Here is a 27,955-nt window from a genome sequence, read left to right as displayed (position 1 = left end):
TATTTTGAGAATATGGACTCTCATAAGTCAAACAAAGCTGCTGGAGCTGACGGCATCGCTGCCGAACTATTTAAAGCAGCAGGTGATGACTTGGTAGGGACAATGCACCAAATCATCTTCAAAATATGTTGGGAAGAAAGCATGACCGATGAGTGGAATCTCAGCATAGTTTGCCCGATACATAAAAAAGGAGAACCTTTAAATTGCGCCAACTACAGAGGCCTCAGTCTCCTTAACATTTTATATAAGATCCTTTCTGCCGTATTATGTGTACGTCTGAAGCCGTTCGTCAACAACCTGATAAGTCCTTATCAGTGTGGCTTCAGACCTGGAAAGTCCACTATCGACCAAATATTCACACTACGGCAGATCTAGGAAAAAACCCAGGAGCTTCAAATCGATACCCACCATCTCTTTATCGATTTTAAAGCCGCGTATCTAAAATCACCATCTATAAGACACTCATCATCCCGGTTCTCATTTATGGCGCTGAGGCCTGGACACTGTCAAAGAAAGATGAGAGCGGGTTAGGATGTGCCGAGAGAAAAATTCTTCGGGTGATTTTTTGTCCCGTATGCATAGATGGAGAATGGAGGACAAGATTTAAGGACGAACTGTACGGGCTGTACAGCGACATTGACCTAGTAAGCAGAATTAAAGTCCAACGGCATAGATGGCTAGGTCATGTAGAGCGAATGGACATGAACGCTCCAGCCCGGAAGGTCTTCGAATCCAATCCCGAGGGACGGTGCAGTAGAGGAAGACCGCGACTCAGGTGGCGCACGCAGGTGGGTGAAGACCTCGACCAACTTGGTGTGCGAAACTGGAGACAGCTAGCTAGGGACCGAGCTGGCTAGAGACGCATTTTGGTTGAGGCCCAGGTCCGCCCCGGACTGTAGCGCCACCTTAAGTATGTAAGTTTCGTAGCGGATGTCATGCCAGAGGTCTTGGGTTCAATCCCTGCTTGCGCCATCTAAAGTTTTTATCGCAGGAACTCCGCCACTTTGATGGAATTGAAAATTGATCCTTCTTTCATGAAAAGTGCTTTCTCAAATTATTCGTTTGAAATTTTCTTAAAACTGTAGGTCCCTTCCATCTATGAAAACATTACTCGTACATAGGAATGGTTGTGAGTTGTAAGTCACCATTATAGCCGCATCAACAGCAAAGGTGCAAATTATAGCGTTGATATCCACTGGAATATACCTCGCATATAAAATATAAAAGGTTGGCCCTAAGACAATTCCTTGTAGTACGCCGCACCGCTTGGAGTTATTTTGGTACGTAAACTCCTACAAAGAAACGATGTGCAACAAAGGATTTCATTATTTTGTAGAACTGCATTGGAAGGTCCCTATGCAGTCCCAAAGTCTTTAGCAACTTCTTAGAATATAGTTTGTTTACCTCAGAATGATTTCTTTTAATAATCTTCAAACTTAATACTTTTAAGACTATGAAAAAGAATTGAGAAGTGTTGGTGTTTTGTAAGAATCATAATACATTTTTAAAAGTTAAAAAGAATGGTCAGTTTATTTTATTGTTAAAAAAAAATAGTTTTATTAAAAGTGGAAAATAATAGAATTTTTAACTTAACTTGTTTTTGTTTATAACATTTTCATATACACAACATTCAACATTAAATATTACGTATACTTTTTTTTTGGGATAACCTCTGAAATGCTGAGGTATAAAATAATTTTGTAAATTTGTATTTATTTAAAGAGATTCCTTAAAGCCTGCTTTTGGGTTCGATCAAATTCAGCTTGTAGCTTTTTGGCACGATTCAGTTCGTTCAGAACCCTTTTATTATCAGGAACGAGTGATTTGGTTTTTGTCAGGTCGACAATTGCTTCCTCGTAATTTTGTAGGGAAATATTTGCTTGGCCCCGCCGGAAATAGGCTTTGCTGTTCGTTGGATCGAATCGAATTGCCTGGAAGTAAATAGCTTAAAACATAGTCTCACTTAAAATGAGTAAACGAAAATATCGCATCACCTCTGTAGAATAATGCTTAGCATTTGAATACTGCCCGATTTTCATTTCCACTGCCGCCATGTTGACGCAATTTAAGACATTGAATTGATCTAATGAAGTAAGATCTTCTGCGTTTTCGTATCCTTCTTCTTTCCATTCGAACTTCTTCCGGAAGAAGTTGTAATATCGCGTGGCTTTACGGTACTTCCTTCGGGCTTCGTAGTACTGTTCGCTGGCAAAGAATTCATTGCCTGCATTGCGGATAACTGTCAGCATGCTTACAATCTCTTGAGGCTATGATAAACTTTTGAGTATCTTTGTTTCGATATTTAAGAATACAAAAACTCACCTTATGTTGATTATATTTCTCTTCCCAATCCTGTGGATAGGGTGGCCAAATATCGGCTCCATCTTTGTCCTTGTATCCCCAATCTTCACCAGCCGGTATCTCGCCACAATTGGCAATGTATATTTCCTAATTGAAGAGCCAGTGCCATGTATCTATTTAGAGAGAAACCAATAGCTTACCTCCGCCGGTTGACCCTCATCCGAGGTGTTCTGTTCCATGTCTCCAATTATACCCAAGCCCCGCAGCACTTTGCCCACCACAACATTTGTCCCATTCAAGACATCGCATACCACAGATGTTATGATAAACTGGGAGTTATTCGAATTCCGTTGACCATAGTTTGCCATACTAACAACACCTTCGTCATGCTAATGATGGGATCCCATACATCAAAAAAAAAAAAAAATATTCATAAGACAATTAGATTCTTACCTTAAGGATATAGTTCTCATCCTCGAACATGGGTCCATAAATACTGTCACCACTCGAACCATCGTTGTTCACGACATCGCCGCCTTGTGCCACATACACTCGAGTTACTTTGTGAAATTTGATGCCCTTATAGTGCAATGGCTTTCCCATGCGACCGATTCCTTGTTCGCCGGTACAAAGGCATCGAAAGTTCTCAGCAGTCATTGGCACAACATCCTTCCTCAGTTCAATGATCATGCGACCGGCTGAAATTAAGATATTAGAAAGGAATTCCCAATAAACTGCTCGAGAAGATTCAAAGCATGACATCAAAACAAACCAAATTCTTGGCCAATATTTATGTCAAAATAGACAATGGAATTGTCAGGACAAGCTGGATAAGCTAGTTCCGACATTCTTCAAAGTGAAAAAGTTTTCTTTTTTTTGAATTAAATGAGAAAAACAATAAAAATAAATTGAGTTTGAAATAAGTGCAAACTTTTGTAATTAAAAATCAAGAGAAATGTCAAATCTGCAAAAATTAAAACCATCAACCTGAAGTCAGATGGGGTTCGGTATAATTTAAATGTTCTTTAATTATGAATGCATTCAGGGTTAAATATTGAGGGGGCCATTCACGATTGTGGGTGTTCTAGGTTATTTAAACTTTAAATTTCTTGGAGTTGTTTGGCGTTAAATAAAACGATTTTTTTAAATTTCTGTTCCAGGGATCTATTCCCTTGATTAAGTTTCAATCTCTTCCTGTGCCACCTGTTGATGTAACTTTTATATCCTATTCCATTTTCCGTATAGTGATATCGTTGTTACAAGCGATTTGAATGTACACATTTCTTCGTGGCTGCGCTATTTTGGTTAGAGAACAGCCCAAGGAAGGTGTGTAGAGATTTTTGCTGATTTATACAATCTGAGTCAGCTTGTTCACGAGCAACTCGAATTCCTGATCTTACAGATCAATCCACCAACACCTCAGACTTGTTATTCTTACCTCTGATCTTGATAAATATGCGACTAGCAAATTATAGCTTCTAGGCACATAAGGCTATCATGTCAAAAAAACAGCTAAAGACGGAACTACAACGAGAAAGCCAACTAGGACGGTCTTAACGACTTCTTTGGGAACTTTAACTGGCCACTAGGTTTCCTAGATAGTGACGTAGACCCCAGCGCATGTATGATTAAAAGCTTAATTCTTTTTGGAAAGAGACATTTTATTTCAAATAGAGTAAAATCTATCGAACCCAAAGGAAACTCATACTTTGATTTGAGATGTAAAAAGGTTATCAAGATCGAAGATATAAGTTTCCGATGTTATCAAGCCAAGTCCATTCAGGAAAACCGATATAAATTTATGTAAGCTAGAAAGAACCGTAACGGACATATTGGACGCATTAAATGTAAACATGAACTGAAATTCAAATTACAGCAAAAAATACTAAAATGTCCTAAAGGAAAAAAATTGTAAAAAAATATGTGCAACCCTACATCTTCGTCGGTTCCTACACTCTATTCCAATGACACTCATTTTGTATGCTTGATTGACAAAGCCAAGCTGCCAATAAGTGACATTTGTCTTCCTGTACTTTAAAGCGTAAACGACTCTATGGGGGGAATCTTCTTTCGTCACGTACAAATGTTTAAGTACTTATAGACCTCGACATCAACAAATCCGCTGGCCCCGATAGTGTCCTCACTACTCTGCAGAAGTGCTCTTCAACGTTGGAAAAACCAGTTCTCTTTCCTCCTTCCCCTTTACAAGGCCATGATAACACTGATCATTTTTCAGCTTTAGAAAGATCATGAAAAACGATAGCTTCCGCCTTTCGTAGCAATACGCCCACTGGTGATCTCGTAGTTTATCTCACCGAACGGTGGAATAAGTCTTTACATCGTTTTGGAGAAAGTAAGATTATTACATACACTTAATATTTTAATAATATTTTGATAGGGTTTGGCACCAAGATCTCTTATTGAAAATATGTGGATTTCGTATTGATAAATCTTTTCTTAGTTTTTTTAGAAAATACCTTTCGGGCCGTTTAAATCCTTATACCGAAAAATAAACACTGGCATGTCCAGGGCTCTGTTTTATCTCTTTCTTTTTTATATAAATGATCTTGTCTCTGAAACTTCTACACCACTTAATTATTTTTGCTGATCACATTACCCTCAGTTTTTCAAATTTTAGATTCTAATCCTTGTAATTTGAATGTGGACTATGAACGGCAGCAACCTAATTGAATTCTGATCTCGACAGCATTGTCCAAAGGTCTCTACTGTAAAAAAAGTGTAACGCTTCTCAAATGCCCCTATCCATTGGTGGTACTCGATGAGATTCTAATTAGGTAAATCCGAAACCATCTCTTGTAAAGTGTTCACATAAAAATGCAGAAGCGTGTAGGGTTTTTCCGACGTTGCAAGAAGTCCTTCCGAGCTATATTTTCATACCTTTTATTCATTCGAAAATGTAGTAAAATTTAAATAGAGCTTTAATAATTATGAGAGACATTTGCTATTCTTGAATACAGGTCTCATGCCTATCATTATTTTATCGCTATTTCCATAAACAATGCTCTAGCATCATAGCCATTTGCAATTCTCCTGTAACCGTAATACCCGTATTTCGAGAATTGATCATCCCTTTAATTTCCGGACGTATTGTTTAGTGCAGGAATTATTTTTGGCTGCACTATACAAATTTGGAATGCTTTACAAGGCTCAATATTTCCCACTCATTACAATTAGCAGACATTCGGTATCTTCTTTCTAATCTTGTAATCGCACTTTTGGTCGGGACATTAAAAAAAGGTATTCATTACCCTAAAAAATAAGGATTTTGATCTAAAAAATGTTTAACATTTTGGGGGAAAATTTAAGCCATATAACCTTAGTGATTGAAATTTTGCCTTAAACGCACTTCTTCAAAATTCGAAGACAAACAACTAGAAAAGTTCGTCAATAAGAAAAATGGAAAAACAAAGATTACTAACATTGAACTCAGATCGAGTAAGCTTCTTCAAAAAGAAAGCAAATGCCCACCACTAAACCGTTAATCAATCTTCCATGAGTTCTACCATCCAATCGATTGTCACGGTCCTCATAAGCGCTCAATTTAGCACCTTAGCCCTTTGGCAGGATGTTCGAAAACTCAATGCTGATGATAAAGTTTGTTAATCTGATGGCAAACCCATGACGTTGTGTGTCCTCAACGTGGACAATATCGAAAGAACAAGGATGTCTTTCACGATTATTGACTGTGCCGACACGACCCAAATTTCTCCCTCCAGTAATCATGCACAGCACATGTTCCCTGAATTGAATTGAATGAATGTAGTCAGTCACTTCGCCGTTGGAAATTTTGACTTGGATAGTGGATCAATGGATCAGAGTAGCGGATGGTCCTGCAATCTTGTGTAACCAACAAGGGAATTTCTTAAAAACCAAAATAGTTTCTGCGAACCTTGCACACTTGTACTTAGGTTTTTCGGCAGAGATGCGGGGAATGGTTAAACGTCCCTTAATATAACAGACATTACGAAAGTATTCACCAGCCTTGTCAATGGTCATGACATACATGAATCCAGTTTGGAAAGTGGAGTCAACCTTGATAAAACACTGCATAACAATCTTGGTTGCTTCGCACCCAGTTAGATCTTACTTAAGACAATTTCTTAAGAAGATCATAAAGAGCAGGGAATCCCTTAGTTACCTTACACCTTGATACAAAAAATAAACGTCCCTTAAAAAAATGCCCAAATTTTGTACGCTTTTAAATAATTTACATTTATTATTGTTACTAAAGTCTTACATAATAAAATTGTATGTTTTTTTTATTTTTTCTTTTACATGATATACTATATGTAGATAGAACATAATAATTTTGTTTTTATTTTATTTTCTTTTATTAATTATTATTTTTTTGTTATTCAAAATGAAGAAATCCATAAATTTAGTTTTAAAGTAAAATTTAAGTTTGCTTAGCATTTGTTTCGTTTTCTTTTCTTATTTGTATTTATTTATATTTTGATTTATCATTTATCTTTTCTTTTATTTTCTTTATAAATCAATAAAACTATATTTAATTTGTTTTCTTTTTGTTCATTTGCATATTTTATATTACTTTCACATTGCAAAACAAAAAAGAAGCTAAATGTTGAAAGTTTATGGTTAGAAACTAACGTAACTAATGTCTCATTAACAAAAATTATAATTTCAAAAAAATAGCCAATTTTACGAAGTCCTTAAGGAATTTTCTTCGTTAAATTTGGGTTTAAAATAAACAAGATGATAAAAAAGATTTTAAAGAAGAGAAATGTGAGAGAGAAAGAAAGAGAATCAAACTAGAAAATAATAAGAAAACAAAAACAAAACTTATTTAATCACTATTTTAGTAGACATAATTTTGTATATCTATAACTGTTCCCCAACCAGTGGAGGAACGACGTTGCCTCCATCACCATTAACACCACGACCAACTGCATCATCCACCGCAGCTCCATCAACTTGAGCTGCATCATTGTTAGCAGCTGCTGATGCAGCGGCTGCCGCTGCTGCTGCTGCTGCGGCCGCAGCATCTGCCGTCTCTTGTTTGCGCTTTCTATGTTCGTAATTCACCAGCCGCTGTCCAACTAAATATTTGTCATTCTTGATAGCAACGTAGAGCTTCTTGAACTGTCTTATCTGGAAGTAGATTATGGCAACGACAATCACTGCCAACAAGAAGAATGGATATATTTCCCTGGCAATGAGTGTCCTTGCGTTTATGTTCTCGTAGAAAATTGGCACAATCGAGTGAGCGATAACATAGGGAACGGCCAGAGCCAGTCCGAAACATGTGATGACGGGTGTTGCCAGTTCGCGAATGATGAACTTCAAGTCGATATCTCGCAATCCATCGCGATATGCCCTTTCAATGGCTCTCTTAAGACGCCAATCTGGACCCATGAGCGTGAGGGCGCAAGCAATTTTTGTGTAAAGCACTCCCAAGGCCCAATCTTGCCATAAGAAGTGAATGGGTGTCTGACCAATTGGCACTCGCAACGGGATGACCAGAACCAGCTCTAATAACAATCCAAAGAGCAGTGGAATCACACCGAGCATCAGGACGAATATGATAGCAGCCAGAGCATAGGAAGCCCCTACATGAAGCCAGTGCTTTATCTTGTCCATTACCGCAGCTCTTCCTTGCGGCAGGAGATTCACTGCAATTGCGATTCCTCTCGAAATAATCCAACAGAGATAAGTTCCCACAGCCGCGGTATACAACTCATGCGGACGCGGTGGAACCTCGGGATGTGTCGTAACCTGATGGTTTGCAAATTGATTTCCGACCGACCAAAGAGCCATGACTTGCCGTCCAATCCACACGGGCACAGTCAGTGTGACCAGAGAAGATATCACCAAGCTGATGCACATGAACACAATCAAGCCAAATAAACGGAATGGAAAGAATGTCGGTTTGTTGTACGGCTGGAATCCCACCGGAGCATCACGCTGCAGGATGAATTGATGTGCTGCTGCGAGGCCTTGATTTCGATCGGGCTGAGCGCGTTCTGGTTCAGCTTGACCGCCATTTCCATTCTCTGTGGTATCATTTCCCAGCAGATAACTCTTGATTCCTAATGTCCACGAAACAGCTTGGCACCAAATCCTAAGCAACCCCTTAAGCCAGACTCGAGTGTGAGATTGCTCAAAGAAACCAGGCAGTATAATCTAAAAGAAGGTGGGCAATTTTGTGTGCGTCGTTTATAAAAATAAGACTTAGGTTACCTGTAATAAAAGTAGCTGCAAACTTAATTCATTCACTTCGGAATCTCCAGAAAGTGTATAGGGCAGGAATGTTGGCCAAACGGACTTCAAAATTTGTATTGGCAGCCAGAGCATCAATAGAACAGCCCAACCAAAGATAATCACAGAAAGAATCAACCGACGAACGTGACGTAGAATTGATATATGGATCATTTCCTGAAAGATAACAAGAATCCTCATAAAGCTTTTCTGTTTCTGGAAGAAACAAAACAAAAACAAACCTGAATAGGACTAAAATCAGGATCATTAAGATTTCTCAAGAACCACAAAACTCCCGGACGAAGAACTTCCCTCAACAGAGAGATAAAAGCAGCGAAGTAATAAACATAAACCATCCCAAACATCCAGTGTATGAAGAGTGACGTCCCGGGAGCCGCTCTGAAACTCGTCCGGCGATCCTTGATGGCAGCATCGAACATCGGTAGAGAACAAATGTCCAACCACCAGCCACAAACCAAAGGAAGAACTCCGATTTCCACGACAGACAATAACGATACTTTCACCACGATATAACACAAACCCAGAAGCCAACGAATCTTGCTCATCTTGAACAGTCTAGCGAAGTAATGAAGCACCACCAGAGTCAGTCCGATGTTACAGTACCCGAACAAGGTGGTTATCAGTCCGTGGAAGTGTAATAGTGGCTTATCGGGACGCAGAAGCCCAAGCCAGTTGATGACGAAGTTGCCAATGCAATACGGACAGAAGGCAAAGGTGAATATGAAGATCGTGTTGAGCGAGATGACCCAGAAGACGTGCTCCAAGAAGACCATGCTTCCATCCAAACCCAAGAGACGCTCCCAAGTGAGTTCTTCAGCGGCACGGTCCCATTCCATGGGATTCCAGTTGGCCTCCTCATTGGCAATCGCAATATCAGCTGGATCTTCGTTCAGAGCTCGGTTTCCGGCTGCGTTTGCCTCGGCGTCAACTGCTGGTGGCTCTGCATTGTCTATCGGCACATCCACAGGTGCCTCGTTCTCATTGTTGTTATTTTCATTGTTGTTGTTATCGTTCAGCTCAATGGGTCCGTCGACAACTGCCGCTGCTATCGGCTCTGGAACTATTCCCGCCTGTCCGGCTGCATCGTCTCCACCATTAACGCCGTCCCCATTACCGCCACCATTTCCTCCTCCGGCGATCGGGGCCACCTCATCCCTCTCTAACCAATCCGGCCCACCACCATGAAGAATCTGTTCCCTTAGCCAAACCAATCCCACAAACGACAGCAAGGTGCAACTTACCACAAAACTGCCGCGAAAAGCGTCCGAGGCGATGTTCTCCGTGGAGAAGACGTCGAACGGCAGCGAGAGAATCATATCGAAGCTGGAGCCGCTGAACATGAAGCGATACGTCCGATACGCCGACAGCGGGACGATCCCAAACCAAGCGAATGCAACGAGTGTATAATGCAGCCAATACTTGGCTGCCTTTCCCACCGACGACAACAGCCCTCCGGCCACGTCGCGCAGCGGAAGCACGCGCGGCATGTCCGGCGAGTATATCGGAGTGAAGGAGAATCGATGCCCGCACAGCTCGCAGTACTCCTTCCTAGAGTATCGCATCCATTGCATAAGACAGTCCTGATGGATGTACTTTATGCTCCCAGTGCAGATGCACGGATAGAAGAGCGGACGATCGGATTGGCCCTCGCATCTGCAAACGCGACAAATGTCGCCCTGAGACAGGTCGTCCATTACAACAGCGACTTGATTATGATATTATGATGGCGTTTTCTTTTCCGAATACGCGCACTATCCAATGGTATTCATTTGAGTCTCAAAACACAACAACAAAACTGCGGATTTTTATAAGTTCTTTCGATTTTGTGTTAAAAAAAAAACTAAAAACTAAATGAAAAGTTTTCCTTTTTTGTTTTAAGTTGAGCTGCTACTGTGACTTTGACTCCGATTGAAAGTGAAAATGAAAAGAAAATAAATTTTCCTTTGCTGCTGCTGGTTGTGGTGGTGGTGTTGCTGCTGCTGCTGATTTGCTGTGGGAAAGAAGAAAAACCACGTCAGAATGTGTCAAAAAATAAATTATTTTCGTTTTAGAAAATTCAGGTTTACTTTTACATTTTCACACGAAGTTATGTTGTGCGATTTTGAGTACTAGATTATTATGATAGATTTTCTAAAATTAAAATTAATTGTGATTTTTCGTAGAGAAGAAATATACAAATAATTATTTTGCAAGAGAGAAAAAAACACTTGTGTTTTTTCAGTTTTTTCTTTTTTTTAATTCTTTTTGTTCTTTCTTAATTGTCTTCTCTTATCCCTTCTTTGCGACATTTGTTGGAATCAGGTTCCAGGGGAGGCAACATTCGGGAGAAAAAACCTGTGTGACAAAAGAGATTTTTATTGGGTGACAGAGTTCAGTGACGTTTATTGGATTTTTAGATGGTAAAAAAGTTGCTTATGTTGCTTATGTTCCATTTAACAGTATTTTTTAGTAGAAACAAATTTAAAATAAATATGATAACGGTTTACGGATAAAGTTAATGTAAACTTTGCATGTCAGTTTTTTTCCGAATGAATATGAAAACCTCATGCATATATCTCATTGGGTGGGCTCTTGATAGTAAGGCAAAATTATATTATCTGATTGGCCAGCTGCCCAAAAAATTGACTTCCAATTAAAGCTTACTCAAACTTAGTGGAAAATTGACTGGAAAGCTAGCCAAGATAATGTCAGCTGATTACGTCTTTTTATTTAACTGAAACCTAAACTTTTAAAGTATTCTAAGTTTAGAGTAAAATGCTTCCTTGTCATTTTGGAAGAGAAAAAAGGTTGTTTTCATTACACTTTAAAATTGACCTCACGTACATATTTTTTGTTGTTGATACACTTATTTGTTTGAAATTGAAGATATCTGCAAAATTAACTAGTTATCTTGGTTTAATTTTGCTTAAAAAGAATATAGTTGTCTGCAAATAAAGTCTCTTATATTGTTTGAATCTGCTCATTGTTAGACAAAGGCGAACAAAATTGTAAGATGATGTCGTTTTTTAAGAGATCTGTCAATTTCTTAATTGTAGCATTGGGTATTTATTTTTAGCTTAAGGACCTTAAATAATAATACGAACAAATAATCTGTTTGAATGAATTTTCAATTTTAATAAGAATAAAAAGTATTTGAGTGTTGTTAAATCACACGAAACAATTTGCAAATTGACATGAACACATTTCTGTAAATACATTTTTACGAAATTTATTTTGCAATAAATTAATTTGTCATTTATTTTTAGCTGATTCATTTTTGGAAGCAAAAGCTCAATCACCATGACTGAAAAGAACCAAGCACTGCAAAAGTGGTCGAAAATTGGGCATCTCGGCTGTAATTCATTCGAGCCATTCACAGTGGCCGTCCACTTGCCCGAAATGATGTATAATGCTAAGCCCTTATCTTTATATCAAAGCCAGATTCTTGGTTATAACATTAAATAATATTCGTTTCATTTCTTCTTGAAAACCACACGTCCTCGATAACGTCACTAATTTTGTGTGACTCACGTGGCTCCAAAGATAAGTCTAAAAGTGTCAAATCACAAGACTTCTGTGCAGGGCCGGCCCCAGGAAAAACTGATACACAAGCATAGGCCATTCCACAAATTAGCCAGAAGGTAGACTTTCAGTGCGTTTTTTGTATCCTAAGTAACCCTCAACCATAAACTTAAACGAAGCGATGAAATGAGCAGAGGGGGAAACGTTTAAACATGGAAACTTACTTTTCTGGACTTACATTTTGCAAATTCAGAAATGAGATCATCAAAGTCTAAAGAATTTAATAATTGCTTTTCAATGAACATTATAGATAAGCTTACCAATTTCTTTTGAGTCATGGTTGTCCTAAGAAAGATAATTTTTAATAATTTTAAGTTTGGAAAAACTACGTTCTACTGAAGCTACCGTGGCCGCGATTGTATTAGGGATTTGGAGAGCAAAAATTAAATTTAACACATCTAAACTTGAGTTTTGACTTTTAACAAGTGGGGATATTGCGGTAAACTCTTAAAACAAGTCTTCTCTATATTAATCTTTAAAACTACCTATACCTAATGTTATAACATTCTGCAAATAAAGGCATGAAGCACGTATATTTCTATTTTTTAAACATTCGCTTATTAACGCGAAAAATTAATGTTATATGTATCAAGGTGTTCAAACCTTTCTGTAATTGATTGAATGGCTCCATTAAGAATTTTGAAAAAAAATCAACTTTATATCCTTGTTTCGGGTCTACCATACCAATAAACTAAATTAAAGCTCACTTAAATATTTAACTGGGTTTTAAATATTTTGCCATACCAATAAACATTTTAATAGTTATATTAAGGGCTAACGCCCAATTAAATTTTATTGTTGAACGACAGTTAAATTAAACTCCATGGTTTGCACTGTCATTTTGACAGCACACGCAACAAATACTTTTCACGTCACAAGAGTTGAGATTTGTTGTGATTGTTGTGTGCTGATTGTTTGTGGCAATATTTTATAAAAAAAAAAGTAAGTCGAATAATACTTGTTTTAATATGTAATTGTGATTATGTTCTAATAAATATCCATCATTTTAGTAATGGCTGAAAAACAATATTTAAAATGGAGCAGATCGACCAATTAGACGATGGCAATTAGGGAGCTACTGGTTGAAGCAGCTAGACCACTTGCTCGTGTTATAGATTCTAAGCTTAATGATGGCAAGTCATGAAACGCCAAAGCTATAGACTGGCAAAATATTGCTGCAAAATTTTAGGTAAAAGATGTGTTTATTCTGGTTAGTAGTATACACGCAAATTAACTCGCTGTTGAAATTTAACTCAACGATACCTAAACGTGTGTTTACCGGTTTATTATTGGTAAGGGCCAATATGAATAAGTATTGCTGAAAATAAATCTTGCACATATGAGGTGGCATGGAACTTTTTTGTGTTGAGATTTTTTCATTTTTTTTGCACGAACAGAGTGAAAAATTTGGAAATTAAGAAAGTATAATTTTGAATGAAAATGATGTTAGTTAGTGCGCAAAAAAAAAAGGCAAATAGTTTTAGTACATATTTGTTTGCTCAAGATCAGATTACATTTTCTTTCTCCTGTTAATGCGCCCCCAGAATTGTGCGCCCAGTGCGTTTGCATATCTTGCACATATGCTTTGTCCGGCCCTGCCTCTGTGTCCAGTTGTGATCACCTCTATATCCGGTAATTTTTCTGCGTTTCATTTGAATACTTATTACTTGTTAAATGGTTAGGCCACAATATATTCAAAATGAAGCTTTATATTGGAAAACCCTTTAGACTTGATCTTTTCACCAAAAGTACCCTATTTTAATAGATCTCATGTCATTGTAAATGAATATTTATTCTAAGAACATATTACGACTGAATTCGTTCATTTTAAATATCATCTGAACGTGAATTTTTTGACATTTGTATTTTTTATGGAAAATTTTGCAAACACGTTCATTTCGTCTCTCTATCCAATAAATTCTCAGCAGTCAACATTAAATTGGTAAATATATTTCTTTTTTGGAGAAAGAAAACAAAATAAATTCATAATTTTTTCCAAATAAAATTTTAAAAAATTCTTAAAATAAATTTATTTAACAGCTGTAAACCATAAAAGTTGTCGAATAAAAAGAACTGCGTTGTTAATAAGTTTCCTCGAAGAAAAACCAACTTTAAAAAAGAACAGCAATAAAAAATGTTTTCCTTGGCTCGAAAACAAATCCTCGGCAGCGCAGTCCGCGTCGGCCTTCGTTCAATCACAACTTCAAGTCTTCGTAAAGAAATCTTCAACGTCCAAAGTCAACAGGAATTCGAGGATAAAGTGAAGAACAGCAAACAACCCGTGATTGTGGATTTCTTTGCAACGTAAGTTCCACAATCTTCTAGATCAATAAATTTATAATTGTTACGTAAAAATATGTTGCATGATTCGTCTGTTTTTATCATCAACTAACTTTTCCACAGATGGTGTAATCCCTGCAAAATGCTAACACCCCGCATTGAGACTATTATTGGTGAGAAAGCAGGAGCCATTGCTCTGGCCAAAGTCGATATCGACGAACACAGTGAATTGGCTCTCGACTACGAGGTGGCTTCTGTCCCTGTCCTGATGGTTATCAAAGATGGCAAAGTGCTGAAGAAGCTGGTGGGTCTTCAGGACACCGACAAATTGCGCGATTGGGTCGATAAGGCGGTAGAAGATTCCAAATAAGGAGCGAAAGTGTGCATAGCACCAAAGAAAGAAATTTTAAGTGATACACAAAAATATGCTTTACATAAAACTTTGATTAAATAAGGAAGTTACTTTAGATTTTCAGTTTTATTTTATTTGTTCTTACTAAAGATCGACATAGGCTAAAAGTTTATCTATAAAATCTATTCTTCGCTTAAGCTGTGTCATCTTCTCTTCGTCGAGTTTCAGGGAAGCTTCGTTCTTCAATAGGAAATGCTGCATGAACAGTCGTATGCTGTTCTTGAAGACGCTCAGCTTCACATTCTTTGCGATCTTCTCGAAGACTTGTCGACAATCGGCTTCAGACGAGAGTAGAATTCCCACCATTACCTCCTTCATAAGGATGAAGTTTGACTTATCCAAGTCCACGAAGTTAACCACCTTCAATACTGAGAGCGCCAGCCCACCTTGCTGAATCAAATGCAGCAAGAACTTAGCCAGATTCTTGATCTGCGGCTTGCTCAGGCGGGCAATGTCATTTATCCGGTCCCATGAGGCGAATTGGAAGGCCAGTTGGTACTTCCTATTGTGCTGACAGAACTTCTGAGCCAAGTGCGCATAGTAGGGGTTGTACTTCGCCTCGTTGAGGCTGCAGTGGATGATCACATAGGCTATGCTACGTTGGTCCTTCAAGGCGAGATGCAGAATCTTCTCGAAGGCGTCCACATAGTCCTCCGCACTCATGACGATGCAGAAGATGTTCTTCCTATCGTCGGTATTCATTTTCTGTTGTTTCGCAAGGGCCAGAAGCTTCTCACTGAATCGCTCCTGTTTGGGCAGCGATGAAGAAGATTTATTCGCCGCGTTGATGTCCTTGATGTTTCCACTCCAAGCTGAGCCCACAATCCACCATTTTCCCACTTCGTCGGCTCTCAACAGATCGTCGATTGTTATGTTGAGTGTGATGACGTATTTGTCATTGGTCAGCATAGCCTTGAGTTTCTTTCGCAGATTCTCTCCAAGTTCCGGGTCAAATTGAGGGATTTTATTGATGTTGTTATTCTTCACGGCATTGAGAATGTCCACCATGAACTTGAGACGCAGGTTCTCCTTCATTTCCATCGAAGATTCTGCTATTTTCTTTTGAATACCATTCATCATGTTCTTGAAGGCCAATGGATCATCCTTTCGGAGCTTGAATCCCACCGATTGGAAAATCAACAACAAACATTCGACTGTCTTCTCACAGAGGTTATCTCCCAGCTTTCCTATCAGTTCCAGGAGAAGGTTGTGTTCGAAAATCTTAAATAGGTAGAGATATGAAAGGATAAGGACCAAGTTGTTGAGTTGCTTATTTTCGATGTCGGTGTTGGCGGTGATGTTGCGAAGATGTTCATCGAATTTGACGACAAACATTTGGAGAAAATGGGCACCAATCTCGGTGCCTACGGAGGCATGCAGATAGGCCAATAACACGACGTGTTCCTGAATCATTCTCTCTTTGCAGAGGGATTTAGTTAGAAGAGCTTCGGAAAGGAGATTGTAGAGAGTTTCATTCATATCATGTCGGGAATGAGACATGTAGAGCTTTTCGATACTGTTGGAAATTTTGTGAAGATTCACCTCGGACAACCTGTTGAGGAAACCTTTGCAGTTCTTACTCAAACGGTCGAGCTGTTCCTTGCGATTGCTGTTGCCTTCTGATGCTCCTGCTGCTGCTGCAGCTGCACGTTGATGTGGTGGGACATATTTGCCAGTAGTTGGAGCTGGGGTAGACTCGGAGATGATGTTGCCATCGGCGTCACGTTTACGCCCATAGATGTCTTCCTTGACTAAAATTTAAAAGAGATTTAATCACGATGTCGTCTTTGAAAGTGCAAAATGTACCTTTGGGAGCTTCATCGGCGCTGGCATCACTCTCAGACCCATCACTATCGTCATCATCACCTTCTCCGAAAGACCCATCATCAGTCATTGGTTCGTCGTCCCCTTCATCATCATCCATTCCTTCTTCGAAGTCAGAGTTAAATTCGTCTTCTTGGGAAGTTTGTTTCTTGTTTTTAGACTTTTTGTTATCATTTTCATCGTCATCAAGGCAAAATTCCAGAGCATAATCTAAACCATCATTGAACATTTTCTGGACCAGACGTTTCTTGTCCTTGCTCTTTTTTATCCTCAGTTTCTTCTCCAATCTCGAGATGATTATGTCTTCCTCCTCATTGGCAACTTTCAGTTGCTTCATTCGTTTCTTCTCCGATGCTCTTTCTAAGTCTTTTTGTTTGGCCAATTCACGACGATGGATTTCATCGGGATCTAGACGTCCTGGAACTTGAACTTTTGGCTTTTTGACCGGCTGTTTTTCCGGTTTCTTCGGCACTTTCATAATTGCATCGACTTCTTCATCTGAGAAGTCAGATGGGATTTCATCTTCATCGTCGTCGTCACTCTTAGGCGGTGGTGGAAGACCCCGGTGAGCGATAGTTCTGTTATCACCACCTGCCTCAGAAGTTATCTTCGTTTTGAATGATTTTGAGAAGTAATTACGTTTGTTTTCCTTCTTGAGGAGTTTCTTTTCCTTGCGTTGTTCTTTTCTTGTTTTGGGTTTCTCGATGACATGAGTCTTTTTATTCTTTTTTCCCTTTGGTTTGGCCATAATTTTAGTATCGTCCTTTAGAAGAATAGAAAATTAGTAAACTTTTTGTTTTGGTTTTGTTGTACGGCTCAGAGAGTGGTGAAGGTGGAATCGGAGTATTCGGAATGTCAAATTACACGTGCTCACTAGCTGCGTTCGTGAGGCTCGGGGTAAAGTTCAGTTTGATTCGACACTTCCAAAGATGTACATACCGATTATAGAACCCAATAAATGAGTAGTGTGATTTGGTGTGAAGTTTTTACACTTTTACTTTAATAAAAAAGCCAACATTTCAATAAGACTCCATCTGTAATCCATGGATTTCGTAATCTATTGAAGTTAGAGTTATGAAATTAAGTCCTAAATTTGTTTCTTTTCGAACAAGCAATTATTGAAAAAAAAAGGTTTATTCCTATACTTCTAAGATATTCATTGTGTTTTAGTCCCAAGTTGTGTCAAATTTTGTATATTAACATGACGGAAGATGTTCACATGGACTCTTCTATAAGTTCATCATTATGACGTTTCATAACGTCACATGGACGTCTGGATAATCTTTTTGGGGTTTTTTTTTTTCAAGTCAATCGGCTCAAAAATTGTCTGCCTTATGAGTCCTAAAAACTTAAAAATCAGCATCATTTGAAGTTTTGAATAGTATCGAATCAGGAATAATTTTGCAATACCTTAAATAATTGAACTCAAAAACTGAGGACCTCGAAGTTTTTCCAAAAACTAGCGGACCATTTAAAATTTATAAATATTCTTTTTAAAAAATGCTTGCGTGGGCCTAACCCTTTATGCAGTTGAACAGTACTCTTACAATTTCGCATCGAACAGATCCATAAGTTGACATCTTTCAACGTCAACGTGTTTTCGTTCTCTCTCTTTACAATCTTTCTCCTTTTTTGTTTTGATATTTAAGTTAATTTTCGATACGACGAAATAACAAATTAATTCAATTATGCCTAAAATAAGTAAGGAATCAGAAGAATCTGTAAAGAATGCTAAAAGTCCTAAGCTCAAAAAGAAAGTTAAAAAAAGTGTTGAACCAAAAAATGACAAATCATCCGCAATTGAAGGTAAACAAAACTTATATTTTACCCAAAAGAAAAAACCTAACCTCGATGTTTTCATGAATTTTTCAGACTCAGAAAAGATCCCAGCGAAAAAGCAAATCACTAAGAAACCCAAAATCAAATCCAATGGCATGAAAAAAGCAGTGAACCTTATTGCAAAACAGAAAAAGAAACCCACCACCACCGGTCAGGATCAGCCAAATGAAGTCGAAGATGAATCAGAAATCCGAGAACCAACCGCCGAAGAACTTTTGGAAAGTGAGAAACCAGAAAATGTCAAGGCGATACTTACTGTCCGCCAGAAGAAGAAACTCAAGCATCAACAGCGTTTGGAGGAACAGAAAAACAAATGTCCACTCAAAGAAATAGCTCGAAATCAGGAATACCTGCTGAAGTGGAAGAACAATCGTGCCGAATGGAAATTTGAGAAACTCCGACAAATTGGCATCCAACAGACTGTCTTTGATGAGACCAAAATTAGTGCTGAAGTTTGGCCAATCGCATTGGCATATCTTTCTGGATCGAAAGGAGCTGCCAAGGATGAAATTACCAAAGCTGCTGAAGCTGTTATAGATGAAATCGACAAGGAATGCGAATCGGCGGAGAATGGTGATACGACGATGATAACTTCATCGGAGAAATACCGAAGAGCGCGGGAGCTGCTGCAGACTTTTGATTGAAATTAGTTTAGGTGCAATTAAATAAAGAAAATAAAATCATTGTTTTTTTTAAGTGAGATTTTTTCTATGTCTACTGCAGTTAGTTGCGTTTTTCAAAATTAACAGGAGGCTCCACATTTAACTTTTTTAATTTCAGTTCGTTTTGCAAATGGAAAGTCTTAATTTCCAAGATTATTTGACCTCAGAACGACTACTTCACTTTCTAAAATTGACTTTTCGGTTCCTTTTTGTTCCGAAGTTGAAGTTAAGTGATTCCGTGTTTTGCATCTCGATTTTTGCTTTTTGTAAATGATTTCATTTCGACTAAATATTAGGCCCTATTGAAAACTTTTACGGATCCTCAAAAAAGCTTTTACCAAATAACATCGTAGTGAAAAATCTTATACAACTTTCAATAACTAACGGATTTTGTGATACGGTTTCATAAAGGCTTCCTATTACGATGGAATTCATGATGGATCTGATTAAGTTGGTGTGATTTGAATTTGAAAATAAGGAAATGCTATTTTAAAATAGAAGCAGTTCCAATTAAAAGAACTTATGTACGTATAAAAAATGATTTATAGGAAAATGAAGCTTCTTTTTATTCAGGGGAAGAAACAAAATTCGATTTTGTAAAAATCTCCACTGTAACTAATATTTGGAGTAAGAAAATACTGTTTAAAAACTGTCAAAATAATTTTTCGACTCTTGTACGGCCCATATCAACATCAGTCTTTTTCAACCCATATTTGAAAACTACCTTCCGCTTTAAAACGTGAATCTGCAAAATGCGAATGTTTTGTAATTGAAGTGAATTCAAAAAGTAATTGAAATTATAAAATCGATTAAAAGATGGAACCCTGAAACAGTTTTTCAACAAAATTCTTTATGGTTTTCTAAATCTACAACTTCTTTCTTCAATGTTCAATTTAAGTATTTATGTGCTAAAAAGTATTTTTTGTTATAGAAAAATAGGAAGTCCTTTAGTAAAGTATAGTTTTGTTTGTGGAACAGATACGATTTTGCAGACTGGTGTTATTGATTAGAATTCGAAAAATAGAAAACTTCAATCATCAAACTTAGAAAAATTAAGAAACAAAATGGTCGCACACGAAAAGGACATTTTTCTCCAGTATACGTCAAACGTCCTAAAAATCCAAATGGCTCAGTTAAGACAGTTTAAGATTGAGGTCATCCACATTTATGTTCCTACAAATTACAAAATTAAGAATGAATTAATAAAAATGAATTAAAAAAAAAAAAAAAAAACAAATTACTCGATAACGTCCAATCACAATCAAATCTCGGTGATCGTTTCGGATCGATCGTGTATTTCCAACTCAAAACTTCAAACACTTTAATCTCAATACAGGATTTTTTTAAGTTGGCCGGATTCACAACCCAATCAGTTTTCAACCAATAGAATTGATATTTCGAAATGTTTAGGGAATGCAATTTTTAAAAAAATCATACGTACTCCAATTTAAAAAAAAAATTGTTTTAACAATTATACGACGGTTTTTGGGGGGATATTTTTTACTTTTCATATTGGAAATGCGCTGCCTGGCAAATAATTAATATATTCTAAAAATCCTCCATTCTTCTATAGAGGTTTTTATATAAAATACAACAATATTTAGTCCGACCTTACTTACTTACTTAAGGTGGCACTACAGTCCTGGACGAAACTGGCCTCAACCAACATGCGTCTTCAGCCAGCTCGGTTCCTAGGTAGCTGTCTCCAGTTTCGCACGCCAAGTTGGTTGAGGTCTTCACCCACCTGAGTGCGCCACCTGAGTCGCGGTCTTCCTCTACTGCGCCGTCCTTCGTTGATGTCCATTCGCTTTACATGACCTAGCCATCTAAGCCGTTGGACTTTAATTCTGCTAACTAGGTCAGTGCCGCTGTATAGCCCGTGCAGTTCGACGTTATATCTTCTCTTTCATTCCCCATCTATGCGTACGGGACCAAAAATCACCCGAAGAATTTTTCTCTCGAAGCATCCTAAGACGATCTCATCTTTCTTTGACAGGGTCCAGGCCTCAGCGCCATAAATTAGAACCGGGATGATGAGTGTCTTATAGATGGTGATTTTAGATGCTTAAGAGAGGACTTTACTTCTCAATAGACTTCTAAGTCCAAAGAAGCAGTGATTCGCAAGAGTTATTCTTCGCTTGATTTCAGTGCTGATGTCGTTGTCTGTGATAATAGCGGTGCCTAGGTAGACAAAGTCCTTAACTATCTCTAAGTTATAAGTGTGGTGACGTTTTGTCCAAGACGTCGTTGTTCAATGTCCTTTTTTGATGACAGCCCTCATTGACCACTAAACCCATCTTCTTCGCTTCCGTCGTAATGCTCAAACTTAATGCTCCACTGACATCATGCTTTGATCTTCTAATTATGTCAATATCATCTACTTATCCGAGTAATTGGATGGACCTTTGAAAGATTGTGCCTCTAGTGTTGAAGGTTGAGTTTTGCATAATTCTTTCCAGAAATTTGACATCAAATGCATCGGTGAGCTCTTTTCAGTATCATCTTCTATCGTCATTCTGCACAAACGGATAAGATTTGACAGGGATGCCAAAACTAGACATTGCTCGGTAGAGCTCTTCCCTATAGATGCTGTCATACGCGGCTAATCGATAAAGAGATGGTGGGTATCGATTTGAAGTTCCTTTTTTTTTCCGAAATCTGCCGTAGTGTGAATATTTGGTCGATAGTAGACTTTCCTGGTCTGAAGCCACACTGATAAGGACCTATCAGGTTTTTGACGAACGGATTCAGACGTTCACATAATACGGCCGAGAGGATCCGATATGCAATGTTAAGAAGACTGTTACCTCTGTAGTTGGCGCAATTTAGAGTGTCTCCTTTTTTATGTATCGGGCAAACTATGCTGAGATTCCACTCATCGGGCATGCTTTCTTCCGAACAAATTTTGCAGATGAGTTGGTGCCGTCAGCTCCAGCAGCTTAGTTTGACTTCAGTTTAGATATAGCTATCTTCACTTCGTCTAGTCGAGTAGGCAGAATTGTTGATCTGCGTCGCCTATGTTGAGTGGTTCTATCTCCCTTACAGCGGAATTCGGTTCGTCATCGCCGTTATTTAATTTGGAGAAGTGGTCTTTCCATATTCTCAACATAGTCCGACCGTGGACCCTTAAAAAAAGGAGACGTCATGTCAAAAACACTATACAACCACCGTTTTGAAATATATCACTTGAAAAAATTATCTTAAGCAGTGACTTAAGTTTATTTTACTACACTATTCTCTAATCTATATTTTTGTAGAATTTATAGAATAAAAAAGCTTCAAAAATCGTTGTTGCGACCTATCTGGAGATTCCAGTTTTATTTAACAAATTGAAAAATACATTCCTCGACCATAATTTGAACTAATGAGTTGCTGTCTTTAAAATGGATTCTTTTAAATTTAAATTAATACGAATTTTCAATACAACGGTCAGCAAAAGCAAATCGTTCAATGTAAACACTAATTCAAAGATTTATTTCTGTTGAACGTGTAAACTTATTTCCCGCAGCAGCAAAAACATGTAGTGCCATCTACCGACAAGTAGATAGCACAATAATTTGCTTTAAATCTGTCAAATATTTTTGTTTTGGTTTTTAAAAATACTCTTCCATTCCTCTCATATTCATATGGTTAATTGCATAAGAACGAAACAACCATATACAACAATTGCATTTTTGTGTATTTTGATTTGTTGACAGTCGCGACGCGTTTTTCAACTTCAACTACACAAACTTTTGTTAAAATAAAAATAAAATCTTTATATTCATTAAAAATAAAACTTTTCAAATAAAACTTGAAACATTTTGTTTAAATAAAAAGTGTTCGTTTAATTAGCGCAATGAATTGCCACAATTTCAATTTAATCATTTAAGAAATTCGCAATCTAATTAGAAATGCTGCAAATTTCATCGTCCGCGTCGAGTGAATTGATATTGATGTTTTCTTTTACCTTTGATTTGTTGTTTGTTTAATTTGTTATTTTTCTTTTTGTTGAAGTGAAAGATAAGAAAAGGTAAGTTATGTTAAATTTTGTTTTGATAAAAAGTCTCTTTAAATTTCAAAGAAAAAATTTGGAAATAGTTGGAAATAAGTTTCGGGAAGAAGCAAATTTGTTTTGTTTTCTTTTTTGTGGTTGCCCAAGGGTGGCCTTCATCTCTTGGCCTTGTAAAGTGTATTTTTTGTGTATTTTTCGTGTGTGATAAAATAAAGGACATGCGGTCTGTTGAGTTTGAAGAATTTTTCTTGAAGGTTCCAGCACAAAAGCAGTGGAATCAAAGCAAATTATAGGTAAGTGGTTCAATTAGTTATAAACTATTGCATATACTGTTTTTAATTATTTCTTTATAAAATAACAAATATTTTCACCTGAAAGTGGTTAGGTAGGTACCTAGTTACTTAAAAATGTATAAGTACTATCTGGGATTCGTTGTGTTTATTGTTACGGTCAAAGTATTAAAAGCCTAGGAAGTGGGATAGGTACCTAATTATACAATTATAGAATTTGTCAATTAAAAGGTACATATTTCGAAGGCTAACGATAAAGTTTAAAAATGTGAACCAAAAATTAAATTACCCTCAACATTCGTTATGTTATCTAGTATTATCGTTTTACATTTAACTGTCGGAGATCATAATCTTTAGCAATTATTCATTTTGATGAACTTTTTTTGAGCTTATTAGAAATTTATAAGGAGTATTAAGATTCGTAACGAATTTAAAGTCTATTTTAAGGGTCACCTTCACAAAGCCCTGTAAGTTAAAAGGAGGTAATAAATAAACTTGAAGCTACCTACAATTATTTTAGTTTTGCATAGAAATTCCATTTATTTTAATTTGTAGGAGTTTACAAATTTAAATAAAAAAGTGATTTCTTGAGGCAGGACACAATTTTAAAGATTTATAAATCATAACAAATAGAAGAGAAAACTTAGTGTTTCCTGAATCTGTCGGATGTTTTTTTAAGATCTTAAAAATGTTGTTCGAAAAAATGTTGTATTATTATAATCTGGTAGTTGATTTCAAATGGCAGTAGTCCGGTTATGAGTCACATGGTCCATTCGATAAGACCTTTCACTTTATTTTTTTGTAAAAGTTGGCCCATATCGTGGGAATTGCGGCACAGTTATTTTCTTTCTCACAGAAATGAACAATGAATTTTAAAAGAATAAGTTATCCTTTATTCGAATCATGCCTTATCATTTTCTTTTACATCAAATTTTAAAAAATATGCTTCTTTAAAAATGTTAAAGACAACTATAAAAACAGTTCGTAGCAATGAATTGTATGATGCCTACGATTTATAAAATACATTTCTTCCAGAAATAGTTTTAATTATTTTGGTAATTGTATTAGTTTGTTAAAATTCTCATTAGTTATGATTTAGGAGTCATCGTTTGAATTTGTATGAATATCTAAGAAAACTTCAGTTTAATGCTTTGAATTGAATTATTTGCCATGAATTTTAAAAATACTCATTCAAAAATACAGTGCCGCTCACTTGAATAGCATCCCCCCTTTAATTCGAGTTTAAAGCTCAAGATCTTTAAAACAAGTAATGTAAATGACTCTTTTTTTTTTAAAAAAAGGGAAAGAATGGAATGTATATTTACAGTGGTTATTTTTATATACATTTTAAAGTGATGTGACTCAAAAAATTTGAATCAAATTTTAGCTCACTTGAATAGCACCTCTTCATTTAAAATTAATTTATTAATATTTTCAAACTTTTAAACAAATTTAAATTATAAGGAACACAATTATTAACATTAATTTTATGAATAAAAACAAAAATTAGTAATGGGTGGTCCCGCCTTGATTATAAATAACCTCATACATCCTGTTCGGTAGGGAATCATACAAGTTTTTGATATAGGACAGTGAAATCGAGGCCCAGCTACACTTAATGGCTTCTATTAGCTCATCTTTCCTACCATATTGTTTCCCAGATTCATATACTTTTCGAGTAAGCCACCCCCAAACATTTTCGATAATGTTTAGGTCTGGCGAATATGGTGGCCAATCTAACAATGAGACATTTTGGCGCTCTAGAAATAGTTTTACTACTCTGGCATTGTGGATGGGTGCGTTATCCTGCTGCAATTTCCATGACATGTCACCAAACAATTGTATGATTGCGTATTCATACGAGGAGTCAAAAACTGCAACTCCAAAGTTCCATAATAAGTAATGGCTCCCCGAACCATAACACCGCCCACTCGGCTGTGTAAACGATCCAAATGATGTTCCTCTTTCCGCAAATCATGGAAGTAATAGTTAAATCCATCAGGCCCCTCTAAATTAAATTTTTTTTCGTCAGAGAAAACAACACGGTACCATTCCTTACTCCACGTCATGTTAGCACGACAGAAACTAAGACGTTGCTCTTTACGGGACGGGTTAAGCGGTGGTTTTTTCTTAAGCTTTAATCTTTTTAAGTGTGTAGCATTAGAAATTACCCGTTATACGGTAGATACACTTGCTTTGACACCACTTTTTTCTTTTATTTTGGGGGCAGAATCATGCGAATTTGACGCGAGTCGCAGGATTGCTCTTTTGTCAGCAGCGCTAACGACACTAGACGTTCGGCCTTTCATATTTTTACCATAGCTGGACTCGTTCCGTAAAAATGTTAATATATCTTTGCGGCTTCGTTGCGTTTTTTTAGCTATTTGGTGAATAGACAGGCCACACTCGCGATAAGCTTTAATTTTAGATTTCTCGTTCTCTGCCAATGATTTACCACGACCCATTTTGACTGAAATTATCTTAAAATGACTAAAAGAAATGGAAAAATATTTTTTAATAACTACCTGGCTTGTAATCCACACGAAAACTGATAATATAGGGGGTGGTGCTATTCAAGTGAACCAAAATAAAACCACGTTTTTCACAGTAGTTTCAATAAAGTTAACAAAAACTATATTTAACGGAACATTTCCAATGTATGAATTCGGTCACAGAGTGAGCAATTTAAGAGATAATTAAAATATACAAATATTGCAACGGTATACTGACTCAAAGACCCGAATTCTATACAGTTACATATTGCATAGTGGGGGCGCTATTCAAGTGAGCGGCACTGTATTTTATATTTTTTCAATATAAACCATTCTGCGATCTTCTTTTGAAAAACGATTTAGCATTAATGATTTCTGTAAGTCAAGTGAAATCTAATAACTTATGAAGACTTTTTGAACTTCTTATCAAATGCTATAAATAGTTAAATTGAATAGGGGTTACAAATTTAAAACTTTGAAACAAAGTAAACATTTTCCAAACGTCTTAAAGGCATAATGGCTCATTCAACCATTATTTTTTCAATTTTGGTATTGTCTATTATATGAGGATTAAAAACAGAAAAAAATAAATTAGTACAAGCTTCATGAAGAAAAAAAAATGCAACAAATTAGGCGAAGTAGGAAATCAAAGGTCAAAGAATTGCACGTATCGTGATACAAAACTTAATTCTGTATACAGTGGTGGACAAAAATTTAGCACAGTTTTTAAAGAAAATAAATAATATTTAAATTTCAATTGTTTTCTTATATTGAAATTAGTTATATTTTATTTACATTACGTATACATAGCACTATGTTATCATAGTACTCCATCAAATATGTTAAACATCTGTAAGAAAAAAAAGCGCCATAATAACGACATACTGTCTTCTGCTTAGGGTATCATATAATCCAACAGGATATCTCTGTACACGTTGTGGTCCATTTTGGTGTCAATTTTTGCGATGGGGCCAACGCGCGCCGTGCCATGAAAAAGCAGCCCAGACCATAACGTTGCCTCCACCGTGTCTCACCGTCTTAATGGTGTACCTTGGATCATATTCCCTGTTTTTTGGACGCCATACACATTTTTTCCCATCCGATCCGAACCCGCAGGATTTGGATTCATCGCTCCAGAATACGTTTTTCGAAAAACTAATTGGTTTGTCTAGGCGAGCTTGGGAAAACTGTAACCTAGATTTCAAATTTTTTTTGATATAAGCGGGTTTCTCTGAGCAACGCACCCACTTAGATTGTTTTCATTTATTCGGCGTCTTATGGTCCTTGAGGAAACATTTACTCCATACTTCGTTGAAAGTTCGCTTCGAATGACACTGGAGGTCTTAAACGGATCCTTGGTCGATAACCTATAAATAATTCTATCTTCATTTGTAGTTGTCTTTCTGGTCCCGGGGTTTCGTTAAACGTTTTCAATCACTCAATCACTTTTTGAAATGACGAAGGGCATTATAAACCAGCTTCTTGGAGCATTCTAACAACTTAGAAATGTCCGTTACCGTTTTAACTTCATTTTCAAGATCAGACTTCTTTTTTCCTTTGAGCACCATTTTCCTTTTGCCATGACTAATTTTTTTTTTAAATTTTTTTTTAATATTGATCATTAAGGAATATTTAAATACTTCAAAAATTATTATTTTCTTTAAAAAAAAAAACAAACAAATTAAAAATACAGTCTGATGGCAAAACAGGCTAAATTTATGTCCTGCTAAAAACAACGCAAATCACAAACAACCTTCATTTTTCGCAAAATCGTATTTTACTCTTCAATCATTGACACATTATTATTACCATATAAAGTAGTCATAGTAATAATATAAAAATTAACCGTTACTTGCAAGTAATAAAGAATTGAAAGTAGAAAAATACTCGTACTCTATTCAATGTGCTCAATTGGTGTCAACCACTGTATGTATGTAGGTTTTAGTAGCGAGTGTGATATCCTTTCGCTGTTGTAACATCTTGAAGGCGATTCTTCATAGAGGAAACTAGTTTTAAAGTGGCTTCCCGCGAAATTTTGTTCC

General features: G+C 36.8%; 5 protein-coding genes and 1 pseudogene across 6 annotated transcripts; 2 read left to right on the top strand and 4 right to left on the bottom strand.

Annotated features, from left to right (window-relative positions):
- Positions 1-1,543: 1,543 nt before the first annotated feature.
- On the bottom strand, positions 1,544-3,269 carry LOC129945750 (peptidyl-prolyl cis-trans isomerase D). The gene is made up of 6 exons (XM_056055651.1): positions 3,074-3,269; positions 2,755-2,999; positions 2,502-2,690; positions 2,323-2,448; positions 1,995-2,267; positions 1,544-1,931 (listed from the first exon to the last, which is right to left on the bottom strand). Exons 1-6 carry the CDS (start codon positions 3,147-3,149, stop codon positions 1,713-1,715), a joined length of 1,128 nt encoding a protein of 375 aa, XP_055911626.1. The 5' UTR covers positions 3,150-3,269; the 3' UTR covers positions 1,544-1,712.
- A 2,479-nt stretch (positions 3,270-5,748) lies between these two features.
- LOC129945294 (40S ribosomal protein S4-like) lies at positions 5,749-6,949 on the bottom strand (annotated as a pseudogene).
- Positions 6,950-7,099: 150 nt separating this feature from the next.
- On the bottom strand, positions 7,100-10,830 carry LOC129944537 (E3 ubiquitin-protein ligase MARCHF6). 2 transcript variants are annotated; one of them, XM_056054036.1, is made up of 4 exons: positions 10,626-10,830; positions 8,781-10,549; positions 8,521-8,715; positions 7,100-8,463 (listed from the first exon to the last, which is right to left on the bottom strand). In XM_056054036.1, exons 2-4 carry the CDS (start codon positions 10,251-10,253, stop codon positions 7,162-7,164), a joined length of 2,970 nt encoding a protein of 989 aa, XP_055910011.1. In that variant the 5' UTR covers positions 10,254-10,549; positions 10,626-10,830; the 3' UTR covers positions 7,100-7,161. The 2 variants fall into 2 exon arrangements, with proteins under 2 accessions (XP_055910011.1, XP_055910010.1); XM_056054035.1 differs by having other exon boundaries at positions 10,632-10,830.
- Positions 10,831-13,934: 3,104 nt separating this feature from the next.
- LOC129946735 (thioredoxin, mitochondrial) lies at positions 13,935-14,867 on the top strand. Its single transcript, XM_056057040.1, has 3 exons — positions 13,935-14,062; positions 14,161-14,424; positions 14,524-14,867. The coding sequence occupies exons 2-3, from the start codon at positions 14,255-14,257 to the stop codon at positions 14,768-14,770; spliced, it is 417 nt and encodes a 138-aa protein (XP_055913015.1). The 5' UTR covers positions 13,935-14,062; positions 14,161-14,254; the 3' UTR covers positions 14,771-14,867.
- A 15-nt stretch (positions 14,868-14,882) lies between these two features.
- Positions 14,883-17,510, bottom strand: LOC129946734 (nucleolar MIF4G domain-containing protein 1 homolog). The gene is made up of 2 exons (XM_056057039.1): positions 16,619-17,510; positions 14,883-16,563 (listed from the first exon to the last, which is right to left on the bottom strand). Exons 1-2 carry the CDS (start codon positions 17,382-17,384, stop codon positions 14,897-14,899), a joined length of 2,433 nt encoding a protein of 810 aa, XP_055913014.1. The 5' UTR covers positions 17,385-17,510; the 3' UTR covers positions 14,883-14,896.
- Positions 17,511-18,227: 717 nt separating this feature from the next.
- On the top strand, positions 18,228-19,171 carry LOC129946030 (uncharacterized protein C7orf50 homolog). Its single transcript, XM_056056042.1, has 2 exons — positions 18,228-18,442; positions 18,509-19,171. The coding sequence occupies exons 1-2, from the start codon at positions 18,325-18,327 to the stop codon at positions 19,117-19,119; spliced, it is 729 nt and encodes a 242-aa protein (XP_055912017.1). The 5' UTR covers positions 18,228-18,324; the 3' UTR covers positions 19,120-19,171.
- Positions 19,172-27,955: the final 8,784 nt, after the last annotated feature.

The sequence above is a fragment of the Eupeodes corollae genome, chromosome 2 (assembly GCF_945859685.1).
Source record: "Eupeodes corollae chromosome 2, idEupCoro1.1, whole genome shotgun sequence".
NCBI classification, from domain to species: domain Eukaryota; kingdom Metazoa; phylum Arthropoda; class Insecta; order Diptera; family Syrphidae; genus Eupeodes; species Eupeodes corollae.
Note: the sequence above shows the minus strand (reverse complement) of the source record. Positions and strands in the feature narration are given on the sequence as shown.